This window comes from Pagrus major, chromosome 11, assembly GCF_040436345.1.
Source record: "Pagrus major chromosome 11, Pma_NU_1.0".
NCBI lineage: Eukaryota > Metazoa > Chordata > Actinopteri > Spariformes > Sparidae > Pagrus > Pagrus major.
The window spans coordinates 34,980,822-35,006,530 of NC_133225.1; the positions used below are offsets into that span (position 1 = coordinate 34,980,822).

At 46.1% G+C, this 25,709-nt stretch overlaps 2 protein-coding genes across 3 annotated transcripts; both read left to right on the forward strand.

Moving 5' to 3' along the window:
- Positions 1–9,955: 9,955 nt before the first annotated feature.
- LOC141004591 (H-2 class II histocompatibility antigen, A-U alpha chain-like) lies at positions 9,956–14,013 on the forward strand. Its single transcript, XM_073476169.1, has 4 exons — positions 9,956–10,508; positions 10,761–11,006; positions 11,835–12,119; positions 12,802–14,013. The coding sequence occupies exons 1-4, from the start codon at positions 10,436–10,438 to the stop codon at positions 12,921–12,923; spliced, it is 726 nt and encodes a 241-aa protein (XP_073332270.1). The 5' UTR covers positions 9,956–10,435; the 3' UTR covers positions 12,924–14,013.
- A 6,456-nt stretch (positions 14,014–20,469) lies between these two features.
- LOC141004589 (rano class II histocompatibility antigen, A beta chain-like) lies at positions 20,470–25,040 on the forward strand. Of its 2 annotated transcripts, XR_012179830.1 has the most exons (7): positions 20,470–20,571; positions 21,314–21,586; positions 22,372–22,585; positions 22,800–22,867; positions 23,079–23,192; positions 24,493–24,797; positions 24,877–25,040. XR_012179830.1 is itself a non-coding variant. In XM_073476165.1 (6 exons), the coding sequence occupies exons 1-6, from the start codon at positions 20,517–20,519 to the stop codon at positions 24,516–24,518; spliced, it is 750 nt and encodes a 249-aa protein (XP_073332266.1). In that variant the 5' UTR covers positions 20,486–20,516; the 3' UTR covers positions 24,519–25,040. The 2 variants fall into 2 exon arrangements, 1 of the variants encoding a protein (XP_073332266.1); XM_073476165.1 differs by having other exon boundaries at positions 20,486–20,571; positions 24,493–25,040.
- Positions 25,041–25,709: the final 669 nt, after the last annotated feature.

Consider the following 25,709-nt stretch of genomic DNA (forward strand, 5'->3'; position numbering starts at 1 on the left):
TGTGTTGTTTATTCCTCAGTGTGTGTTGTTTATTCCTCAGTGTGTGTTGTTTATTCCTCAGTGTGTGTTGTTTATTCCTCAGTGTGTGTGTTTATTCCTCAGTGTGTGTTGTTTATTCCTCAGTGTGTGTTGTTTATTCCTCAGTGTGTGTGTTGTTTAGTCCTCAGTGTGTGTTGTTTATTCCTCAGTGTGTGTGTGGTCACTTGTGCCTCGGCTGTAGTAAAGGCCTCTGGCTCGGTGTCACACCGTGTGTCTCCTGTAGGGGGCGTCTCAGCTCCTCTCTGTCTCTGCTCTGTGAGCTCAGGAGCTCTGCTGGTGACTGATGACTCATCACAGGATGGATTCTGATTGGCTGCTGACTGAACAGGAAGTGAAAGTTAAAGAGTCGGGACTTTCCAGAGACGCTGCGTTCAGGTGTGTCACACACACACACACACACACACACACACACACACACACACACACACACACACACACACACACACAGTCCCTATCACAGCTGTTTATGTTCCACCACAAGCTAACGCCAGGTTAGCCATGGAGAAGCTACACCACTCCATTAGCCAACACCAGTCGGCCCAGCCAACAGCATTGTGATAGCGGCAGGGGACTTTAATCATGCCAACTCGAAGTCTGTCCTGCCGAAACTCCACAAATATGTGAACTTCCCAACAAGAGAAAATAACACTCTGGATCACGTCTACTGTAACATCCCCAAAGCAGTCAAAGCCAGCCCTCTGCCACATCTGGGACTCTCAGACCATCTGTCTCTGTCTCTGATCCCAGCATACAAAACTCTCAGCTGTAGACAAAGACCGATCATGAAGTCAAAGTGTGAACTGAGGAAGCCACCTCAGCCCTGCAGGAGGACACAGACTGGGATGTTTTTGCTGAGGGGACAGACCTGGAGGGACACACGTCAGCTGTCCTTTCATACATAAACTTCTGTGCTGAGACTGTTTCAGAGACAAAAACTGTTAAAGTGCTCCCCAACCAGAAACCGTGGTTCAACAGCAAGGTGAGGACCCTGCTCAGGACACGGGATTCTGCGTTTAAGTCTGGGGACCTGTGGGCCTACAAACAAGCACGGCGAAGCCTGAGGAGAGGCATCAATGAGGCCAAACGCAGGTACAAGCAGCACATAGAGGAGCACTTCAACAGCAACAACTCCAGAAGCATGTGGCAGGGGATAAAGACTGACCGGCTATAAGGACAGCTACACAGCCACTAACCTCACAGACCGCACACTGCCAGACTCCCTCAACCACTTCTTATCTCGCTTCGACCGCCGGATTGCTGCTGACACACATCCGGCACTACCAGGGAAGGTCAACGCCATTCAGCTGGACCAACATCAGGTCAGATCCACCCAGCGCAGAGTCAACGCGAGGAAAGCAGCTGGTCCAGACGGAGTCACCGGCAGGAATCTCTAGGCCTGCGCAGACCAGCTAGCAGAGGTATTCACCACCATCTTCAACCTCTCCCTACTACAGTCTGCAGTCCCCACCTGCCTGAAGTCAGCAACCATCATCCCAGTCCCAAAGAAAGGTACAGTGAACTGCCTTAATGATTCTCGCCCAGGTGCTCTCACCCCCATAATCAAATGTTTTGAGAGACTCATCCTCTCTCATATCAAATCTGCCCTGCTGACCTGGGCCAACACCAGCTTGCCTATCGAGCGAACAGGTCAACAGAGGATGCTGTCAACACAGCACTCCACACAGCCCTTACACACCTGGATCAGCCCAACATGTATGTAAGAGTGCTCATTCAACACGGTCATCCCCCACAAATTAATCCACAAACTGAGCAACCTGGGCTTAGGCAGTTCACTGTGCACATGGATACTGGACTTTCTCAGCAACAGACCACAAAACGTCAGGATGGGAGGCCGCACATCATCCACTCTCATCCTGAACACTGGCACACCACAGGGGTGTGTCCTCAGCCCCCTCCTCTACTCCCTCTTCACCCATGACTGCTCCCCCACCCAACCCACCAACACCATCGTCAAATGTGCTGATGACACAACCATAGTAGGACTGATAACAAATAACAATGAGTCAGCCAGGGAGGAGATTCAGCATCTGACAGAATGGTGTTCGGACAATAACCTGGACTTAAACACCTCAATAACCAAGGAACTGATTGTGGATTTCCCGAAATCCAAACGCACAGAGCTCTCTGCCCTCTACATGCACGGGGATGAGGTAGAGAGGGTAGAGAGCTTTAAGTTCCTTGGGGTTCACATCTTGGCCGACCTCACCTGGACCACTCGCTACAGACCAGTCGCCCTCACATCTCATGTGATGAAGGTCCTGGAGAGACTGGGCTTAGCCCAGCTGAGGCCACAGGTGATGACGTATCTGGACCCTTTGCAAGTTGCCTATCAGCCCCATGTAGGAGTCGATGATGCTGTCATCTACCTGCTGCAACAAGCCCATATGCATCTGGATGGTGGAGGAGGCACTGTGAGGATCACATTCTTTGATTTCTCCAGTGCTTTCAACACCATTCAACCTCTGCTACTGGGTGAGAAGCTGCAGGTGATGGGTGTTGACGACGCATGGATCTCCTGGGTTACTGACTACTTGACAGGCAGGCCACAGTTTGTCCTCTGGGCAGCGTCCTGTCTGATGTGGTGGTCAGTGATACAGGAGCTCCACAGGGAACTGTACTTTCTCCCTTCCTCTTCACCTTATACACCACTGACTTTCAGTACAACTCTGAGTCGTGTCACCTGCAGAAGTTTTCTGACGACTCAGCTGTTGTCGGCTGTGTAAGAGAGGGAGAGGAGGGGGAGTACAGGACACTGGTGGACAACTTTGTTGAGTGGTCCGAACAGAATCACCTGAGGCTGAATGTCAACAAGACCAGAGAGATGGTGATTGACTTCAGGAGGAAGAAGATGCCTTCACAGCCACTACGGATCAGGGGGGAGGTGGTGGAAGAGGTGGACGACTACAAGTACCTGGGAGTGGTGATCGACAAAAGGCTGGACTGGAAAACTAATACCGAGGCTGTGTACAAGAAGGGGATGAGCAGACTCTATTTCCTGAGGAAGCTGAGATCCTTCAACGTGTGCAGCAAGATGTTGGAGATCTTCTACCAGTCTGTTGTTGCCAGAGCAATTTACTTGTGTTGGGGCAGCAGCATCAGAGCCAGCGACACTAACAGACTTGATAAAATCATCAAGAAGGCTGGTTCTGTACTCAGTCTCAGGCTGGACTCTTTTGAGACCGTGGTGGAGAGAACGCTGAAGAAACTTTTATCCATCATGGACAATGATCAGCACCCTCTCCATCACACAGCAGACAGACAGCGGAGCAGCTTCTCTCACAGGCTGCTTCAGCTCCGCTGTCGAAGGGACAGATACAGGAAGTCTTTCCTGCCATCACACTGTATAATAACAGCTGAAACTCTGGTCATAACATACAGTCTCTACGCACTTTATATGTTTTTACACTGTTCTGCACCGCATTTTTTATATATATACATTTTTTATATTACATTTTATATTGTTATGTTAATATGTCTAGGTTGTTCTTTTTATTTCACTGTGTTGTCATTCGTCTCTGTGTGTAATGCTGCTGCTACACCTTAATTTCCCAGCTTGGGATCAATAAAGTAAATCTATTCTATTCTAATTACAGGTATCACTTTAATTACAGAGAGCACTTTAATTACAGAGAGCACTTTAGCAGGTAAACTTTGAATTATTCAAAGAGTGAGAGATTACTAATCCTCTTTGTTGGGTGAATTCTTCACAGGTAGCTATGAGCATTGTACCAGCATCATCTAGAAGTTCATGAATAAACACAATACCTTGGTCGTACCACTCTGTTATTTCTGTTTACAACATGTTGATGATCCATCAGATACATGTGTGTGGGGAGAAGTCGTGTTGTTTCCATGTGTCCACGGCTCCTTTATGGAAGTTTACAAGTTTAACAGGCCAAAACTTTATCAAACAGAGAACTGGGGATAAAACCAAAGGGCATTATTATGTACCAAACTATGTTTTAACAGATTGATTTAAATATACTATTAATAGTTATAAAGTGTGAGACATGAAGACCCTCTGAGTGTTGTCCTCTGTACAGACTCGGAGTGAATCAACAGCTGCACATGTTTTCTGATCAACATATAAAGACAAAGCTGGACACACTGATCCAGATAAACCTTCTGCCTTAGAGAGTAACACACGAGCCACCACAGTCAGCTCTCTTTGCTTTTGTTTGGTAGAAAAGGTCTAATGTTTCCTTAATGAGTGTAATCTCATGTTATCTTCATTACTCAGAGCAGGAATATTTAATATATCGTTCAACTCTTTGACATTATCAGCGTGAGCCTGTTTGATCTTTGGATCGTTGCTTTCTGAGTCGTACTGAAACATGTTGACACTTTAATATCCGAGTGAATTCAGACATTGATGGAAGTTGGTAATAATTTGTTTAATAGCTGACTGATAATCTGACTGTTGTAGAAAGGAAGAATTTAATTTACAGTTTCCAGGATTGTTGTGACGAGGAGAAGTTTAATGTGAGATGGAGATATCTACTGCAGCACGGTGAGTTCAGGGACCAGTGATACTCCAGCATGGTGAGTTCAGGGACCAGTGATGCTCCAGCACGGTGAGTTCAGGGACCAGTGATGCTCCAGCACGGTGAGTTCAGGGACCAGTGATACTCCAGCACGGTGAGTTCAGGGACCAGCGGTGATACTCCAGCACGGTGAGTTCAGGGACGAGTGATACTCCAGCACGGTGAGTTCAGGGACCAGCGGTGATATTACATGTTTGGACCAAGTGTTTGTGTTAATGTGCTTTAAAGCAGGTAGGTTTGTTTCATGCAGGTGTAAAAGTCTCAGAGCGTCTAATGATGACAGTTTCTATACAACAGGGTTAAAATGATCTCATCTGTCTGAACATGAGTTTGTCACTGCAGCGATCACACAAGCTGAAGGACTTTTGTTTCTTTCTTGCAGAATCTTGTCAGACAAACAATGAGTGAGTTTGATGTTGGAGTTGTTAAATCATAAATATTTACCACAATAAATATATTATCTCCAGATGTAATTACTGCCAAACCCATCACCAACATCAGAAGCCTCTGTACACAGTCTCACATTACATTTAGGATTGAATAAAATGAACACATAGAAAAGAACTATAGATCCAGTTCTGGTCACAAAAATACACTACTCACAAAAAGTCAGGATATTCGGCTTCCGGGTGAAATTTCAGGATGAACCTAAAATCCACTATAACCTTTACAGGTGGACTTAATGTGACCTTCTTTAAACTTTTGAATGCGCACGTCCAACAGTTCGATGTTTCAGTACTTTCTGCACAACTTGCTGTTCTCTAACAAGGAGCTTAACGGCAAAATTCACACCAGGTGTTTGATCCATGAATCGACCAATACATTGCCTGGTTCAATTAGAATTGGTATTTAAACAGTCCTCCTCATCATGCTGTTCACATTTTGACATCATGAGAGCAAGATGACACCTAACAATTGATCAACAGTACCTCGCCATTGCGAGGCTTCAAACAGGATGTTCTCAGACAGAAGTGGCCACTGAGCTCAGAGTGTCACAGAGTCATCAGCAGGCTGCAACAGAGACACAGAGAGACTGGAAGAGTCACAGAAAGGCATAGAAGTGGACGTCCACATCCCACACTGATGACCGCGTCATTGTGAACAGTGCCCTGCGGAACCGGATGATGACTGCCACTCAACTCCAGGCACATTTAAGGGAGGTGAGAGGCACCCAAGTGTAACGTCAGACCATTCGAAACCGTTCACATCAGCGTGGTCTGCGTGCTAGATGACCTGCAAGGGTACCTGACCACACCACCAGGCACAGGCGTCATCGTCTTGCATGGGCCAGGGAGCATTTATGCTGGACGAGGGACCTCCAGACCTGAATCCCATAGAAAACCTACGGGATCAGCCAAGTCGCCGTGTTGAGGCTCGTAACTCTGTACCCCAGAACCTCAATGACCTGAGGGCCGCCCTTCAAGAAGAGTGGGATGCCAAGCCTCAGCAGACAATAACTCGACTTGTGGACATCATGAGACGTCGTTGTCAAGCTAATGCTAGCCCTAGCATCAGAAACAAGCTAACATTAGCCCTAGCATCAGAAACAAGCTAACGTTAGCCCTAGCATTGGAAACAAGAACAACATCACAGTAACATCACATGCACTACGGAGCAGTGGCTCCGGCTCAGGCTTCCTCTTTTCACTCGTCTTTGCCGTCTGTGCTGTTGTTGGTAACGGAGATGTCGGTGGTCTTTTCCTCGCTGATGGTTGCTGCTGTGCCGATACTTTCTCTGAGCTCCTGAAGCTGCTCTCTCTCGGAGATATGAGCTTGACCGAGCGCTAGCATAAGCTGAGGAGGAAGGGGGAGGGGGCTGTCCGCAGTGTGTGCGTGAGCAGTGATTGACAGCTGTCAGACACTCCATCAGACACCATCCTGGCTCTGATTGGTTCTTTTTGTTCGGTCGCAGTGGATTCTGGCAAGTTGCAGTAGGAGCAGTAGGTGGGGCTAAATGAGCCTGTTTTTTGTTTTTTACAGATTACTAGTTTCATGTAACGCTGTCTTTACATAGTGACAAGTTCTTGTATATTCAGACAAGGAGGCAAAAACATGGAGAGAACATGAGATGAAGAGAACATGCAGCTTATAAAGCCTCTACCTGCTCATGCAGACACCTCATGTCACGTCCTCACAGATCTTTTTACTGAAGCCTGCTCTTGTTTTGTTCCTCGCCTCCTCCACCAGCTTCTCTCTCTCCTCCTCCACCAGCTTCACTCTCTCCTCCTCCACCAGCTTCTCTCTCTCCTCCTCCACCAGCTTCTCTCTCTCCTCCTCCACCAGCTTCTCTCTCGCCTCCTCCACCAGCTTCTCTCTCTCCTCCTCCACCAGCTTCTCTCTCTCCTCCTCCACCAGCTTCTCTCTCGCCTCCTCCACCAGCTTCGCTCTCTCCTCCTCCACCAGCTTCTCTCTCGCCTCCTCCACCAGCTTCTCTCTCTCCTCCTCCACCAGCTTCTCTCTCTCCTCCTCCACCAGCTTCTCTCTCGCCTCCTCCACCAGCTTCTCTCTCGCCTCCTCCACCAGCTTCTCTCTCGCCTCCTCCACTTGCTGAGTTAAGTCCTCTGATATCTTCACATTCTTCTGCTGAAGGAACTCAGAATGTTTCACGTCCAAACTTGATCTCTGTGCTCGGTACGGAAAGTGAACTATGATGCAGCGTGGTGGATGCTGCCCTTCCTTCCTCATCCGAGGTCCCAGTCTGTGGGCGACATCCACCGTCTTCTGAAGAGAGTCGGTGAGACCGGGTGAGACACGGGAGAAGAGGTCGATCATCATCATTTTCATATGTTCGCCCTCAGACTCAGGAAGCCCCGACACCTTCAAGTTCCAGTGCCTGGAGGACGCATCCATGTCGTTCATCTTTTCCACCAACTTCTTATCTTCAGTCCAGCTTCTCTGAACCCGTGCTGGACTCTGAGCTTGTTAACTGCAGCCAGCAGGACCGTGTCAGAGGCTCCGACCTCGGCTCACAGCGCAGGTTTTCTTCTGTGGGCCGGTGCTGGAGAAGCTTCATGATCCGCAGGTTGTTTGGTGTCGGTATGGCACCGGTTCAGATTCTCCGCTGACTCTTCCATTACTGTTTCCACCTCCTCCAGAGTAGACGACATGTCAGCAGAGCCAGTTATTTAGCAGCTGGAGCCTTTTAAACAGACGATGGTTGGGACGCAGAGCTAGCAAGCAGACAACGTCAACGGTTAACAACTGCGTTAGCTCGTTGAAGGCTGAGCCCGACAGAACCATGAAAAAACAAAACAAAAATGGGTCAAAGTTTCACCAACAGAACTCAGAACTAATTTTTATAACGTTACAAAAACTATTTCCATGTTTCTTGGCCTCAGGCAAGATTCAAGCTTTGAACCAAAGAAGCTTTGACAGCGAATAGGAGAAGCGTCTTACAGCGGCGCCATCTTGGCCCCTCTCAACATTTATAAAGTTATCTGAACCTTTAATGAACGTATTTCTCCCATGATGCCTCAGTGTGGTCAGAGGTCAAAGGTCAGGTGAGGGCTGAGGTTTAAGGTTTGATGAACCGGACACAAAACAAGAAGAAGAAGAAGAGACGACACCGCCGTGCCGCGCTGTAGCTAGCAACAGTTTAGCTTCAGCTAGCAGCGCTAACATTAGCATGCTGCGCTGTAGCTAGCAACAGTTTAGACCAATCACACAGAGACCAATCACATTGGTCATTCCCCTCTCAGCCAATCAGGTGTGAGGACGGCCTGTAGAGAGGTGGAGGTGACAGACTGAGTCTCATCAGACAGAAACTCTTTGTTCTGGTGTGAGTGTGAAATCTCCAGACCAGCTGAGGGACCAGTGAAGGCACCATCCAACGTCTGGTCTTCACACCTTCACTGTTCTTCTTCACAGGTTGTCAAAGCACATTCAGGTTCTTCCTCCTCTGAAGGTCCGTTTGAACTGAACCGTACAAACACAGTGTTGTGTTGATGTGGACAGTTTCACTGCTGTGACTGTCCAGAACTCTGTGACACACGGACATCTGGACTCAGCTCATCTGGACTCTGCAGGGTCAAAGGTCACCTCCTGGACCTGAAGGGGGCGTCTGACATGGACCTCCAGCTACTGGACTCGGTGTTGGAGGCGGAGCCCGTTCACTCCTATGAAAGCTGCTCAGTGGAGCATGAAACCAACAACTCTTGTTCTGTCCCGGGTTCTTCTCGGTTCTTCTGCACAGCTTCTGCATTGTTCGGCCCATAGAGCGTGTGCACTAGAGACTTCTGCTGACCGAGCCGGCGAACTTCCTGTTTAGCGCTCAGCTAACTTCCTGTTTAGCGCCCGGCTAACTTCCTGTTTAGCGCTCAGCTAACTTCCTGTTTAGCGCTGAGCTAACTTGAATGAGGATAAAATAATTTCATCTCTTCTAGACTTTCTGAATGTTATCGGACCAATGGATCAAACTCTGACAGTACATGGGTCATGTCTCAGTAACCAGGTCATGTCTCAGTAACCAGGTCATGTCTCAGTAACGGGTCATGTCTCAGTAACCAGGTCATGTCTCAGTACACGGGTCATGTCTCAGTAACCAGGTCATGTCTCAGAGGTTGTGATGCTGTTCCACAGCCGGTTCTTTCACCATGTCAGCTCAAAGGGAACCGGTCTGTTTGGGCCGCAGGGCGTCATGTGATGATGTAGCTACACAGTTTGAACCGGCCTCAAAGCCCGACCCACTTCCTGGTGTCTGAGCGTCTCCTCTCTCTGCTGCTCTTCCTGTTAACTGATGACTCGTCAGCAGCTCTGTCTCTGATTGGCTGCTGATCAGGAAGTGAAAGTGAAGCGTCGGGGCTTTCCACAGAGCTGCTGCTGCGTTCAGGTGCTGCAGGAAAACTCACTCTCCTCCTGTAGACTGAGTGTTACAGCTGATCCTCAGTGTCAGAGGTGAACGTGGTGAACTCCAGTGACGTGCGGTCAGGAGAGGCAGGGGAGGCAGAGCCTCACCTGTCATCATGGAAAAAATAAAATATATAATAAACAAATAAATTAAATTGTTATATTTATCAAATGGTTTGAACTATAAACTAATTTTCCATTTAACTTAAACAATTTGGATTGTTTTTTATTACAAATCGCTGAATTTTCGCATTTCCGTTCAAATACGGGGAAGAGACGCACGGTGAGGCAGCAAGCTGAGCCTGCTGCCTCATTAATGTGTCATGTTGTAAACTAACAGACACAAACAGGAAGTTGATGAGACTCTGAGTCAGTCTCACCTGTGATGTGAGACCAGCAGCAGCAGAGAGTCTCTACCTGGTTACTGATGACATCACGCTCTCTGATTGGCTGTTCTGTGTGTTAGAGCTCAGCTGCTGCTGAGTTTCTGTCAGACCTCCTCACAGAGACAGGCTGGTTCACAGAGACAGACTGGTTCACAGGGACAGACTGGTTCACAGAGACAGGCTGGTTCACAGAGACAGGCTGGTTCACAGGGACAGACTGGTTCACAGGGACAGACTGGTTCACAGAGACAGACTGGTTCACAGAGACAGGCTGGTTCACAGAGACAGACTGGTTCACAGAGACAGACTGGTTCACAGAGACAGGCTGGTTCACAGAGACAGGCTGGTTCACAGGGACAGACTGGTTCACAGGGACAGACTGGTTCACAGAGACAGGCTGGTTCACAGAGACAGACTGGTTCACAGAGACAGACTGGTTCACAGAGACAGGCTGGTTCACAGAGACAGACTGGTTCACAGAGACAGACTGGTTCACAGGGACAGGCTGGTTCACAGAGACAGGCTGGTTCACAGGGACAGACTGGTTCACAGGGACAGGCTGGTTCTGGTTCAGGTCCAAAGAGAGCTGCTGCTGCTGAAGATGATGAAGATGATGAAGATGATGAAGATGATGGTCCTCGTCCTCTCCTGTGTCCTCTGTGTCTCAGCTGACTGTAAGTTTCTTTACACTCAGAGACTGATGGACCAGAACAGACACACACACACAGAGACACACAGACAGACACACACACAGACAGACACACACACACACAGACAGACACACAGACACACAGACACACACACACACAGACAGACACACACACAGACACACACACACACAGACACACACACAGACAGACACACACGCAGACACACACACACACACACACACACAGGTAAACAGCAGCTTGTGTTTCTGTTTTCAGCTCTTCATGATGACATTAATATCCTTGGCTGTTCAGCCTCTGATGGAGAGGACATGTACGGTCTGGATGGTGAAGAGAAGTGGTACGCAGACTTCAAGAACAAGAAAGGAGTCGAGTCTGTGCCTGACTTTGTAGGGATTCGCTACGAGGAAGGAGCTTATCAACAAGCTGAGGCTGATCTACAGATCTGCAGAGCGAACCTGGATATAGTTCGTCAAGCCTTCAAGGACCTCCCCCCGGAGTCAGGTAGAGACAAACACATGTCCCTTGTGTCTTTAACGTGTCCTCAGCTGTTTGATGTGTGATGTAAGACAGTGGACATCATGAGTCTGTAACAGTCCTGTAAGTGTATTTCTGTCAGTTCAGTCCTCAGTTAACTTCTCTACATCACTTTATTCTGTGGCCTCAGGTCTGTTTATGAGTTATTAATCACACAGTCACTGAGACACTGAGACACTGAGACAGGTTTGTGATCAGCACAGCAACAACACACACACACACACACACACACACACACACACACACACACTGTCACTGTGTGTGTGTGTGTGTGTGAGTCCTGAGTCAACATGTTAAGAGACATCATGGCTGCTGTGTCCCTGCAGCATCAGGGTCTCTGGTGTGTCTCAGTCTCACTGGATTCACCTGAACATGTGAACATCAGGAGACATCTTCTCTGTGTCGTCATGTTGGTTCAGCAGATATGATGAAAATACATCGTTCAGTTATGGTGGAAAGTAAAATGGCTGCCAGGAGGCGTAGTTGTGATGCTCCAGACCAAACCTTCTGTCCACATGTTGAACTGAATGTTCTGATGTTGAGGATGAAGCAGGTGGTTTGAATCCTCAGTGTCAGAGAAGATACAGAGGCAGAGGTCACAATGTAGACACAAGACCAGGACCAAGTCTGTAGAGTCCTCATGTGTTCATCATTAGTCACATGAACATTTAGATATGAGACTGAGTTCCTCTGAAGATGATGATGCTACATTTCACACTTCAGGGAACATTAAATGAAATAATGAATATTAATATGTGAGTATATAATAATAATAATCTGTGTGTGTGTGTTCAGATGCTCCCTCCAGTCCGATGATCTACCCCAGAGACAACGTGGAGCTGGAAGTGAAGAACGTCCTGATCTGTCATGTGACTGGTTTCTTTCCTGCTCCTGTGAAGTTCTCCTGGACGAAGAACGGAGAGAACGTGACTGAAGGAACCAGCGTCAACGTTCCTTACATGAATAAAGACGGAACCTACAACCAGTTCTCCAGACTGGACTTCACCCCCCAACAAGGAGACATGTACAGCTGTTCAGTGACACATCCAGCCCTGAAGGAACCACAGACCAGGATCTGGGGTGAGAAAACTTTATTTACACTGACAACAATACAATGTCTCTGTGTGTCTCTGTCTCCAGATGTGGAGGTGAAGCAGCAGCAGTGTGTTAATGTCTCTGTGTGTCTGTCTCCAGATGTGGAGGTGAAGCAGCAGCAGTGTGTTAATGTCTCTGTGTGTCTCTGTCTCCAGATGTGGAGGTGAAGCAGCAGCAGCAGCAGTGTGTTAATGTCTCTGTGTGTCTCTGTCTCCAGATGTGGAGGTGAAGCAGCAGCAGTGTGTTAATGTCTCTGTGTGTCTGTCTCCAGATGTGGAGGTGAAGCAGCAGCAGTGTGTTAATGTCTCTGTGTGTCTGTCTCCAGATGTGGAGGTGAAGCAGCAGCAGTGTGTTAATGTCTCTGTGTGTGTCTCTGTCTCCAGATGTGGAGGTGAAGCAGCAGCAGCAGTGTGTTAATGTCTCTGTGTGTCTCTGTCTCCAGATGTGGAGGTGAAGCAGCAGCAGTGTGTTAATGTCTCTGTGTGTCTCTGTCTCCAGATGTGGAGGTGAAGCAGCAGCAGTGTGTTAATGTCTCTGTGTGTGTGTCTCCAGATGTGGAGGTGAAGCAGCAGCAGCAGTGTGTTAATGTCTCTGTGTCTCTGTCTCCAGATGTGGAGGTGAAGCAGCAGCAGTGTGTTAATGTCTCTGTGTGTGTCTCTGTCTCCAGATGTGGAGAAGACTCTGCCCAGTGTTGGACCTGCAGTGTTCTGTGGACTGGGTCTGACTGTGGGTCTGCTCGGTGTGGCTGCTGGAACCTTCTTCCTCATCAAAGGGAACGAGTGCAGATGATTGGTCGGGGCTGATGATGTCACTTCTCTTCTCTTTAATAACTTTCCTTCATCTTGTCTCAATAAAATCCTGAACACTGTGTTGATCTGATTCCTGCTGAACTGCTGTCACTGAAATCTCTTGAAGCTTTTATGATTTACAGATGTTATAACGTGTTAATCCAGATGTGGACCTGTCAGTGTGTGTTGACTCTGCCGCCCCCTGTGGACGACAGTGACATGAGTCATAAAGATGTTGATGTGGTGGAGATCAGAAGTGATTCATGTTGACAGGATGCTGACGATGGTGAAACAAAGTGAAGTGTGTTGGTGCTGAGCCTCCAGACTACAGAGCACAGGTGTCTGCTGACTCCGCCCCTTTTATTTACACACCTTCCTGACTGATGTGTGAAACCTGCTGTCACTCATACAGCTGATCATCAGCCTCGTGGTCGTGATGTGACTCATGAATCACAGGAGCAGATTTATTGAATCAGATCTAAACTCGCTGTTTGTTTCTCTTGAGCTGCAGCGGCCGGTTGCACCAACCGGGTCGACGCCGGGTCTGAAACTCAGACAGGCGTCACTTTACATTCTACGTCTGAGCTGACGGTCACACCGGTTTCACCAGCTGAGCTTCCTTCTTCTCACTGAGACCGGCTGAAGTTCAGACTGGACTTAAGTTCTGTTGGTCCACCAGGCTCAGAGTCCATTCTGTAGACTGGTCCTAACTCAGACCGGCTCAGCAGTCAGGACCAGTCTAAAGGAGACCAGTTGTAGCACCGGGCCTGATGGACTGACTGTGGATTTAATCCTCCATCACTGATCTGATCTCTGACTTCACTCTGAACAACACCAGTGATTAAACATCTGTGAACTGGTCCAGTGAAAAGTCCCCAGATGTTCTTCATGAGTTATTCTCTTCTCTGAATGTTTCTGCAGACGTGTTGAACATCACAGCTGTGATCTTTGCTCTGACTCAGTGAAACAGTGTGTTAGCTAACAGTTGGTCTCAGGAGGGTTTCTGTGTGAATAAAGTTACAACAGTTTGAATAAATGTAAGTCTTCACTTGACCTTCAGTGTCCACCTCTGGAATAAAACATTGACTCTTCATCTGGTCCGTGTCCTGTTTTTAATGATCCACATGTTCACACATCGACTCTGCTGTCATCATGTCACACACACACTCACTGACTGAAGACGTGTTGTCACATCTCAGCATGATGAGCCAGACTGAAGCTCAGAGAGAAGCCCCCACGAGGTCCTGGCTGCAGACCTCCACTCTCAGGCCGCCTCCACTGTCAGGACAGGAAATGCACGGGATACATTTCAAAATAAAATCGCGAATGCACTTCCGGTTGAATCGTTTTCCTCACAAATGCATTAATTAGTAAACAATATGACGTAAAATCTATTAATTCCTTGTCTATAGTATAAATCGTTATATCGTATTTATATAGTAAACTTTTTTGTTTGTCGTTTTTGGTCCGTGTTTTCCTTTTATGTTGCGCAGGAGCCCCAACGTGGGCATTTTGTTTTATTCTGTCCAAATGTAGGACAAAAAGCCCGACTAATATACACTGCACTGCATGATTTTACAACTTAATCATTACGACAACAAACGGTGGGTGATATGACTCGGGGCTCAATAGTCTATTTGCAGCCGACTACAAAGCTGAGGATCATGAAAAGAGAAGGTCAAATAGTTGATCAATGAAAACAATGGAGGGCAGGAATAAAATTGCTCAGTGCACAAATTGTCTTTTAAGTTATTACTCATATTCATAAGCCAACATCTCATAAGATGTCATTGGCCTATACATTTTATTGTGCACTATACAGTACTTAACTGACTTTTTATCATTTAACTTTGAATTTATTGAACTGCTCTTTTTCTATAGATTTATTCTTTTTTTTTCTGTTGTATTATTCTGTATTTTTATTCTTAACCACCATAAATTTCATGTTTGGTCTCATGTCTATGCTAATTATGTTCTTGTGCTGCTGGAACACCCAAGTACCACTAAATACTACCCTTACTCTTGATCTCTACAGTGAAATCCAAGTGAATTATTAAGGGATCAATGAGAAAAACATAAAAAACACACCAAGTCACAACATGAATAAATGTTCTGTAGCCCTTTATTCTAATACAAACTCACTCATCTGTGTGACATTCACAACAGGCCAAATCATTTCTTCTGTCCATTTTTTCTCCGCAGAATTTCCACATGTCCTCAGTGTTGTAAAACGTGAACTTGAAGGGCTCCAGGATTGTTTCCTTTTCATGCTCATCCACCTCTTCTTTCCACACCCTCCCATATTGCACAGCAGCCTCAGCCTGTTTCTCCTCCCCAAGCACAGAACATCAGGCAGGTCCACTTTGGCAGACAACAGTTGTCTGTTGGCCTCAACCCGCTCTGCTGCACGTCTGCAATCGTGAAGAATGCGATCTTCAACTGAGTCCTATGGAAAAGACAGAAAGAAAAGATGTCTGTACCACAGCTGCTGCACCAACAGTATCTGACCAATGGATACTGTGAAAAAGCTTATTCCTTCCACTGGTGTGTCCTCATCGGCAGGTCTGACTGAGACCTCAGCCTGCTGCTCTTCTTCCTGAAAATACAAAGATAAGCAAAATGATCAGTTGTAATATTCAAAACACAAGCTCCAAAAAGAAAAAGAAAAGATCCCATCAGTGCCCTCCTAGACATATTAGCTCAACAAATGTTAATTTTCCAATCCAGTCATGCATTATCTAGACACTTTATTTTTAAATTGCAGACAGCAGGTCTGACCTTAACTTGTGAATGGCATATTCTTTAAAGTGACCCCACAATTGCAGTACAATTGGAAAAAAGATTGGCAAAAAAAATAGGGAAATGGAAATGCTGGTTTCTGACCTGAAACAAAACAAAACTCAGATGGAACTCAAACAAAATTAAAATCTGACCTCAGTAACGTCATCCACCTTCCTTTTCATCAGCCTAAACACTGGTGGCACCTCACCTCGCAGGAGGGCTTTTGATGCATCACATGAACACAGCACAAGTGTGTATCTTCAATCTAAAATGTAATGGTATTACCTTCAAATGCAATGGCGTTTTTCATGTGGACCTCCAAATACCGGTGAAGTCTGGCTGGTTGGCTCGGTTTAAACATGCCTTTGGGACAAAGGGGGCAGCGGAACTGACTGCAGGCTTTCCACCACATGGAATAATTGAGTGATGCATCTAAAAAGGATATAAAATGCGTCATGTGTTTGAATTATAGTACATGAACTTTCAAATGAATGTATACAGCCTGCAAACTTAGATTGTCTTTGCTTACAGGTCATGGCCACTTGCACCAGGTAGTGTAAATGAGGCCTTACTTATGTAGAAGTAGTAATAATGACTACGAAAATACTGCACTATGGGTTAAAGTCCGGCATTCAGAAACTTTCTTAAGTGAAAGTGGCTAAAACAAGACACTTAAGTAATTTAGTACGTTATGTTAGAGGCAAAATATACTCAAGTATAAAAAATAAAAGTACTGATGGTGCAGAAGCTACTTCTCAGTAATTTCAGTTACTATTCGTTTTGTTTATATACTGTAGTTTACAACAGAGGTGGAAAAATAAAAAAGTAAAAATGTGCCACATTTTGATTCCACTTGTGCACTTAAACAGGTGATATCACTAATTAGCTAGTCGACCTCTGGCAAAACATGGTGGTGTGTTGCATCGTGTTGGCAGCTCGGCTGTCTCACATATCACGTCTGTGAGTTCAGAAAGACACGTTTTCAGCTTTGTGACGATGCCCAGCTAATGCAAGGAGAGTTTACAAAAATGTTTTATAACGTTACATACAAACAAATGCGAACAGTTACTTTAGGTTTTGCACTATACAGTTAATAATCCCTGATAACTGACGCTGTTGATGCTAACCTCCACTGGTGAAAGTTAACTTTGACGTTATCTAACTAATTTGCATCATTAATGATTCTATAACGTTATTATTTTACGGCACCTATATTGACGAAGAACACAAGAAACCATGCTTTTACTTTCTGTGGATAATAAAAATCAGCTACTCACCGCTACTCGGAACACGTGCTCACTCGCTGGTCTCTCTGAATGAAAAGGCAGGTGACATCCAGATTTAAATGTCGTCACTTCCCGTCCTGACAGTGGAGGTGTCCTGACAGTGGAGCCTGCAGCCAGGTGCCTCTCAAGAGAAGACCTGAAGACTTCTCCTCAGTCAGTCTTCATGTGTGTGTTTTATATATTACTTATTTTTAACTCAGGAACAGTAAAAGAACAATACAACATACAATGGGTTAGGGTTAGATCTTTTATGACTGTTTGTAATCTTTCATGGGGGAAGGCGTTAAAGACCTCTCTGTACCAACACTTGATTCTTTGATCCACTGGTGCAAGATGCACCTTCAAGCATTAGGAGGAGCTTCTGTAGTTTGTAGTGTGAAGCAGAGAGATGCAACTCTCTAGAGAGGAGGCCCAGGAGGAAAACACCTGGGTCCCTAAATATTTCACTCATTGTTTAAGAAATAATTGTCCAGAATCTGGAGATGAGTTTTTTACTCCCAGAAGCAGCAGAAGTATGTTCCTCTAACAGAGAGGCACTTAATGCATGAAGACGACAAGGAGCAGTTAATGTTGTGCAGTGTAACAGGAGTGATGTTCTCCCTCAGCCTGTTACATGTAACTGTGGACAGGATCCAGCCTGTTGCTGCCTGTCAGTCATCCTCAATATATTCAATACCCAGATCTGTCTCACATTTGTGAGATATATTTGGCAACTCTTATGTGTCCATGGAGCTTAAGAGTGAGTAAGATGACAGAATAAAGGTTTTATGTTTTGGAGCTCCAGGATGAATCTCAGTGTCACTGTTAATAGAAGAGGGAGTGACTGCAGAAGATAAAATGCCTCAACTGCAGATAAGCAAAGAGATGCTGTTTTGAAATATTGTAATATTTCTGGTAGTTGCTGGAAAGACAGAACAGCATTTTCTTCAAATAAGTTGCTAAATACATTAAAACAAAAAATAGTGACATCATAACAATCCTGTCACTGAAAACAGACATGAAGGAAGAATCTGAGCACTGTGATTAAATAAGATTAAATACAAAAAATCTCAAAATAAACTGAAATCATTGTTAATGTCTGTGTTTATTTGTTCTGTGTAATTTGTTTTCGTTACTTTCCTCTAATATAAACTTCATGTTCTGTTTTCATTTTCACATATTATTTCCTGTGGTAACTTGGACAATAACCAGGACCACAAAGGATGGTGTACAAGTGGTAGCCTTTATATAAGATATATTCAGAATAATACTGTAACATTACAGAGCTCAGGAACAGCACGTTCTTCTAATAGGAGACGCTGATTTGTACACATCTTAAAAGGAGGAAGTGCAAAACTATATATCTCCATGTAAGAGCTCCAACTAGTGGTATGAAAATATATAGACTTGTCGTAGCATTACAACATTTCTGATCCCTTTTTATTCTCTGTCTCTGTTCAGGCTCCAGAGCTCTTCACCTTCATTTACTGGTGACACTTCAGCTTCATTCACTGGGGACACTAAAGCTTCATTCACTGGTGACACTTCAGCTTCATTCACTGGTGACACTTCACCTTCACTCACTGGTGACACTTCACCTTCATTCACTGGTGACACTTCACCTTCACTCACCGGTGACACTTCAGCTTCATTCACCGGTGACACTTCACCTTCACTCACCGGTGACACTTCACCTTCACTCACCGGTGACACTTCACCTTCATTCACCGGTGACACTTCACCTTCACTCACCGGTGACACTTCAGCTTCATTCACTGGTGACACTTCACCTTCATTCGCTGGTGACACTTCACCTTCATTCACTGGTGACACTTCACCTTCACTCACCGGTGACACTTCACCTTCATTCGCTGGTGACACTTCAGCTTCATTCGCTGGTGACACTAAAGCTTCATTCACCGGTGACACTTCAGCTTCATTCACTGGTGACACTTCACCTTCATTCGCTGGTGACACTTCAGCTTCATTCACTGGTGACACTTCACCTTCATTCGCTGGTGACACTTCACCTTCATTCACTGGTGACACTTCACCTTCATTCGCTGGTGACACTTCAGCTTCATTCACTGGTGACACTTCACCTTCATTCGCTGGTGACACTTCACCTTCATTCGCTGGTGACACTTCACCTTCATTCGCTGGTGACACTTCACCTTCATTCACTGGTGACACTTCACCTTCATTCGCTGGTGACACTTCAGCTTCATTCACTGGTGACACTTCACCTTCATTCGCTGGTGACACTTCAGCTTCATTCACTGGTGACACTAAAGCTTCATTCACCGGTGACACTTCAGCTTCATTCACTGGTGACACTTCACCTTCATTCGCTGGTGACACTTCAGCTTCATTCACTGGTGACACTTCACCTTCATTCGCTGGTGACACTTCACCTTCATTCACTGGTGACACTTCACCTTCATTCGCTGGTGACACTTCAGCTTCATTCACTGGTGACACTTCACCTTCATTCGCTGGTGACACTTCACCTTCATTCACTGGTGACACTTCACCTTCATTCGCTGGTGACACTTCAGCTTCATTCACTGGTGACACTTCACCTTCATTCGCTGGTGACACTTCAGCTTCATTCACTGGTGACACTTCACCTTCATTCGCTGGTGACACTTCACCTTCATTCACTGGTGACACTTCACCTTCATTCGCTGGTGACACTTCAGCTTCATTCACTGGTGACACTAAAGCTTCATTCACCGGTGACACTAAAGCTTCATTCACTGGTGACACTTCACCTTCATTCGCTGGTGACACTTCAGCTTCATTCACTGGTGACACTTCACCTTCATTCGCTGGTGACACTTCACCTTCATTCACTGGTGACACTTCACCTTCATTCGCTGGTGACACTTCAGCTTCATTCACTGGTGACACTTCACCTTCATTCGCTGGTGACACTTCACCTTCATTCACTGGTGACACTTCACCTTCATTCGCTGGTGACACTTCAGCTTCATTCACTGGTGACACTAAAGCTTCATTCACCGGTGACACTTCAGCTTCATTCACTGGTGACACTTCACCTTCATTCGCTGGTGACACTTCAGCTTCATTCACTGGTGACACTTCACCTTCATTCGCTGGTGACACTTCACCTTCATTCACTGGTGACACTTCACCTTCATTCGCTGGTGACACTTCAGCTTCTGTCAACAGGTCTTTTACCTTCCTTCAGCTGTGTGTGTGTGTGTGTGTGTGTGTGTGTGTGTGTGTGTGTGTGTAATGACGTGTTCTGGCTCCATCAGGGTTCTGGACCGTGTCAGTGAGGCTCACAGCTGGTCTGGTACCTCAGGTTCTGAAGCAGAGGAGGTCAGTGGCAGCTGCAGAGCAGCAGCTGCGTCCACTGACTCAGATCAAACCTTCAGTGTAGACGTTGGTGTCAGTGAGCGACCTGAGTGAGAGCAGTCTGCCTGGTAACAGCTGATGATGAGGTCATGTGACCCTGTGCTGTGTTTTTAGAGCCGCTCTCAGTCAGACTGTGTCAGTGTTTGTGAAGTGAGCACAGGAACATGGCTTCATCCTTTCTCAGCTTCTCCCTCCTCTTCATCAGCCTCTGCTCAGCAGGTAAGTACCAGCATACACTCATCAATACACTCTGATCAATACACTCTGATCTATACACTCTGATCAATACACTCTGATCAATACACTCTGATCAGTACACTCTGATCAGTACACTCTGATCTATACACTCATCAATACACTCTGATCTATACACTCATCAATACACTCTGATCTATACACTCTGATCAGTACACTCTGATCAATACACTCTGATCAGTACACTCTGATCTATACACTCTGATCAATACACTCTGATCAGTACACTCTGATCAGTACACTCTGATCTATACACTCATCAATACACTCTGATCTATACACTCATCAATACACTCTGATCTATACACTCTGATCAGTACACTCTGATCAATACACTCTGATCAGTACACTCTGATCAATACACTCTGATCTATACACTCTGATCAATACACTCTGATCTATACACTCTGATCTATACACTCATCAATACACTCTGATCAATACACTCTGATCAATACACTCTGATCAATACACTCTGATCAATACACTCTGATCTATACACTCTGATCTATACACTGATCAATACACTGATCAATACACTCTGATCAATACACTCATCAATACACTCTGATCTATACACTCTGATCTATACACTGATCAATACACTGATCAATACACTCTGATCTATACACTCATCAATACACTCTGATCAATACACTCTGATCAATACACTCTGAGGCTCAGACTGATTCTGTGTGTTCTTCAGATGGATTCATGAATTCTGCAGTGGACCATTGTGTGTTTAACTCCACTGAGCTGAAGGACATCGAGTACATCCGCTCGTACTATTACAACAAGTTGGAGTTAGTCAGGTTCAGCAGCAGCGTTGGAGAGTTTGTTGGATACACTGAGTTTGGAGTGAAGCAGGCTCAGGGCTGGAACAAAGACAAGTCAAACCTGGCTGCGCTGAGAGCTCAGAAGGAGACATACTGCAAGAACCACGTTGACAATGCCTACAGTACTATTCTGACTCAGTCAGGTGAGTTTGTGTTTGTAACATCCAACACATGACATCATCATCTTATTGATTAACTTATTGATCCATCAACACACTGACTGAACAGAGAACACTGATGAACTTATTGATCCATCAACACACTGACTGAACAGAGAACACTGATGAACTTATTGATCCATCAACACACTGACTGAACAGAGAACATTGATGAACTTATTGATCCATCAACACACTGACTGAACAGAGAACACTGATCATACTTATTGATCCATCAACACACTGACTGAACAGAGAACACTGATGAACTTATTGATCCATCAACACACTGACTGAACAGAGAACACTGATCATACTTATTGATCCATCAACACACTGACTGAACAGAGAACACTGATCATACTTATTGATCCATCAACACACTGACTGAACACAGAACACTGATCATACTTATTGATCCATCAACACACTGACTGAACAGAGAACACTGATCATACTTATTGATCCATCAACACACTGACTGAACAGAGAACACTGATCATACTTATTGATCCATCAACACACTGACTGTAGTGAGACACAGTTGACTGTCAGCTTCTTCACTTCAGATACATTTAAAACTTTATATAGAAACATTGTGTTCAGTGTCGCTACCTGCTGGACAAACACTGGTACTGCAGCTGACACTGCTACTGTACTGTACTGGTACTAATAATACAATAAATAATAATAATAATAATAATAATAATAATCATGATAATAATGATGATGATGATGATGATGATGATGATGATGTCACTGTGTTGCAGTTAAGCCGTACGTGGTGTTGACCTCGTCGACGCCCTCTGCTGGTAAACATCAGTCCATGTTGGTCTGCAGCGTCTTCGACTTCTTCCCCAAACTGATCAAAGTGAGCTGGTTCAGAGACGGACAGGAAGTCACCTCTGATGTCACTTCCACTGATGAGCTGGCAGACGGTGATTGGTTCTACCAGATCCACTCTCACCTGGAGTACACGCCCAGGTGAGTCCACCTCCAGGTACAGGTCCAGGTACAGGTTCACCTCCAGGTCCAGTCAGCTCAATTCAGCTCAAGTAAGGTCCAGTCAGGTCCAGTAAGGTTCAGGTCCAGTCAGGTCCAGTCAGGTCCAGTAAGGTTCATCTCCAGATCCAGATTCAGGTCCAGTCAGGTCCAGGTCCAGTCAGAGTGTGTACTGATGTGTTGGTTTGTGTTGAAGGTCTGGAGAGAAGATCTCCTGTGTGGTGGAGCACGCCAGCCTGAAAGAACCTCTGGTTACTGACTGGGGTAAGTACCTGTCTGTCTGCTCACCTGTCTCTCACCTGTCTGTCTCTGTCTGTGTACCTGTCTGTCTCTCACCTGTCTGTCTGCTCACCTGTCTGTCTCTCACCTGTCTGTCTCTCACCTGTTTGTCTGTCTCTACCTGTCTGTCTCTCACCTGTATGTCTCTCTACCTGTCTGTCTCACCTGTCTGTCTCTCTACCTGTCTGTCTCTCAGACCCGTCCATGCCTGAGTCTGAGAGGAACAAGATCGCCATCGGAGCGTCTGGACTGATCCTGGGTCTGATCTTATCTCTGGCTGGATTCATCTACTACAAGACCAAGGCCCGAGGTCAGACCAGTACCCACACCTCAAACCAGTTCACACCTCAAACCAGTTCACACCTCAGACCAGTTCACACACCTCAAACCAGTTCACACACCTCAAACCAGTTCACACACCTCAAACCAGCACCCACACCTCAAACCAGTTCACACACCTCAAACCAGCACCCACACCTCAAACCAGTTCACACACCTCAAACCAGTTCACACCTCAGACCAGTTCACACCTCAGACCAGTTCACACCTCAGACCAGTTCACACACCTCAAACCAGTTCACACACCTCAAACCAGCACCCACACCTCAAACCAGTTCACACACCTCAAACCAGTTCACACACCTCAAACCAGTTCACACACCTCAAACCAGTTCACACCTCAGACCAGTTCACACACCTCAAACCAGTTCACACCTCAAACCAGTTCACACACCTCAGACCAGTTCACACACCTCAAACCAGTTCACACCTCAAACCAGTTCACACACCTCAGACCAGTTCACACACCTCAAACCAGTTCACACACCTCAAACCAGTTCACACCTCAGACCAGTTCACACACCTCAAACCAGTTCACACCTCAAACCAGTTCACACACCTCAGACCAGTTCACACACCTCAAACCAGTTCACACACCTCAAACCAGTTCACACCTCAAACCAGTTCACACACCTCAAACCAGTTCACACCTCAGACCAGTTCACACCTCAAACCAGTTCACACCTCAGACCAGTTCACACACCTCAAACCAGTTCACACCTCAAACCAGTTCACACACCTCAGACCAGTTCACACACCTCAAACCAGTTCACACCTCAAACCAGTTCACACCTCAAACCAGTTCACACACCTCAAACCAGTTCACACCTCAGACCAGTTCACACCTCAAACCAGTTCACACCTCAGACCAGTTCACACACCTCAAACCAGTTCACACCTCAGACCAGTTCACACACCTCAAACCAGTTCACACACCTCAAACCAGTTCACACCTCAAACCAGTTCACACCTCAGACCAGTTCACACACCTCAAACCAGTTCACACACCTCAAACCAGTTCACACCTCAGACCAGTTCACACACCTCAAACCAGTTCACACACCTCAAACCAGTTCACACCTCAAACCAGTTCACACACCTCAAACCAGTTCACACCTCAAACCAGTACACACACCTCAAACCAGTTCACACACCTCAAACCAGTTCACACCTCAAACCAGTTCACACACCTCAAACCAGTTCACAGACCAGTTTTAATGTCGTGGTGTATCTGAGGTTGATCATATCGTCTCTTCTTTTCTTGAATCCAGGAAGGATTCTGGTCCCCAGTAACTGATCCTGATCCTGGTCTTGATCCTGGTCCTGATCCTGGTCCTGGTCCTGGTCCTGGTTCTGGTCCTGGTCCTTGTCTTGATCCTGGTTCTGATCCTGGTCCTGGTCCTGGTCCTGGTTCTGGTCCTTGTCTTGATCCTGGTTCTGGTCCTGGTCTTGGTCCTGGTCCTGGTCCTGGTCCTGGTCCTGGTCCTGAAGCAGCTCCATGTGCTGTCAGTGCTGCCCCCTGCTGGAGCGGCTGAACACCTGCTTCTCTGATGATGTGTCCTCTGATCCTGAGCCGGTCTACACCTGGTCCAGGACTGTCCCGTCTGTGTCCTCTGCACTGTTGGTCTGTGAGGACTGTGACAGTCCTGGACCAGGTCTAGTCTGGACCGTGCTTCCTCTCCCGGCCTGTGGCCCATTCGCTGTGCTGTCTCAGTCAGATATAACCTGCTGGAATCATGTGGGGCTGGTTGATGGTGATTGTTGGGTTTCTCTGTTTCTACTCAAGTTTTCTGATCAATAAACAAAAGAAAGTCTCTGATCTCTGTGGAGTTATTGATCACATGTTCACAGACAGGAAGTCTCACGTGTCTCCACATGAAGCTGAGTGATACAAACACTGGTTTACAGCAGCGTCTATAAATCATCTGCTCTCAGACTGGACTCTGGTCCAAAGCAGAGCTGGTGCCGGTCGGAGCAGCAGGACCATCACACAACACGCTTCACTCTGGTTCTGTCCAGTTTCAACGAACAGTGTTAAATCAGTGTTTTAGTGAATGGAGTCTGGTGGGTGTGGAGAGAGTGAGGCAGCAGCTGTGTGTGTAGGATCCATCAGATGAAATGTCCTCAGCAGTGACAGCACGAAGGACAGAATGAAAAGTGATTTATTAAAAAGTGTGAGACAAAATGTTTAAATGAAGACGACGTCAGAAACTCTTCATCCTGACGGTCGTCTCCAGAGGACGTCCTGCACCAGAAGGTCAGTTCTGCCTGCTGGGACACATTTACATTGTTTTTAATGAAACAATATGAATTAAATCTTCATTAAAATAAAACACTGTTGATCCTCAGTCAGAACAAAGTGTTGACAGTGTGTCTGACATCTTTGTGTCCGTCTGTGTGAGAGCTGAAGGACTCAACCGTCGGTCCACAGGGACAAACAGACACAAAGACGCTGATAAAGGATGAGACAGTGAGGAGGACGCAGGCT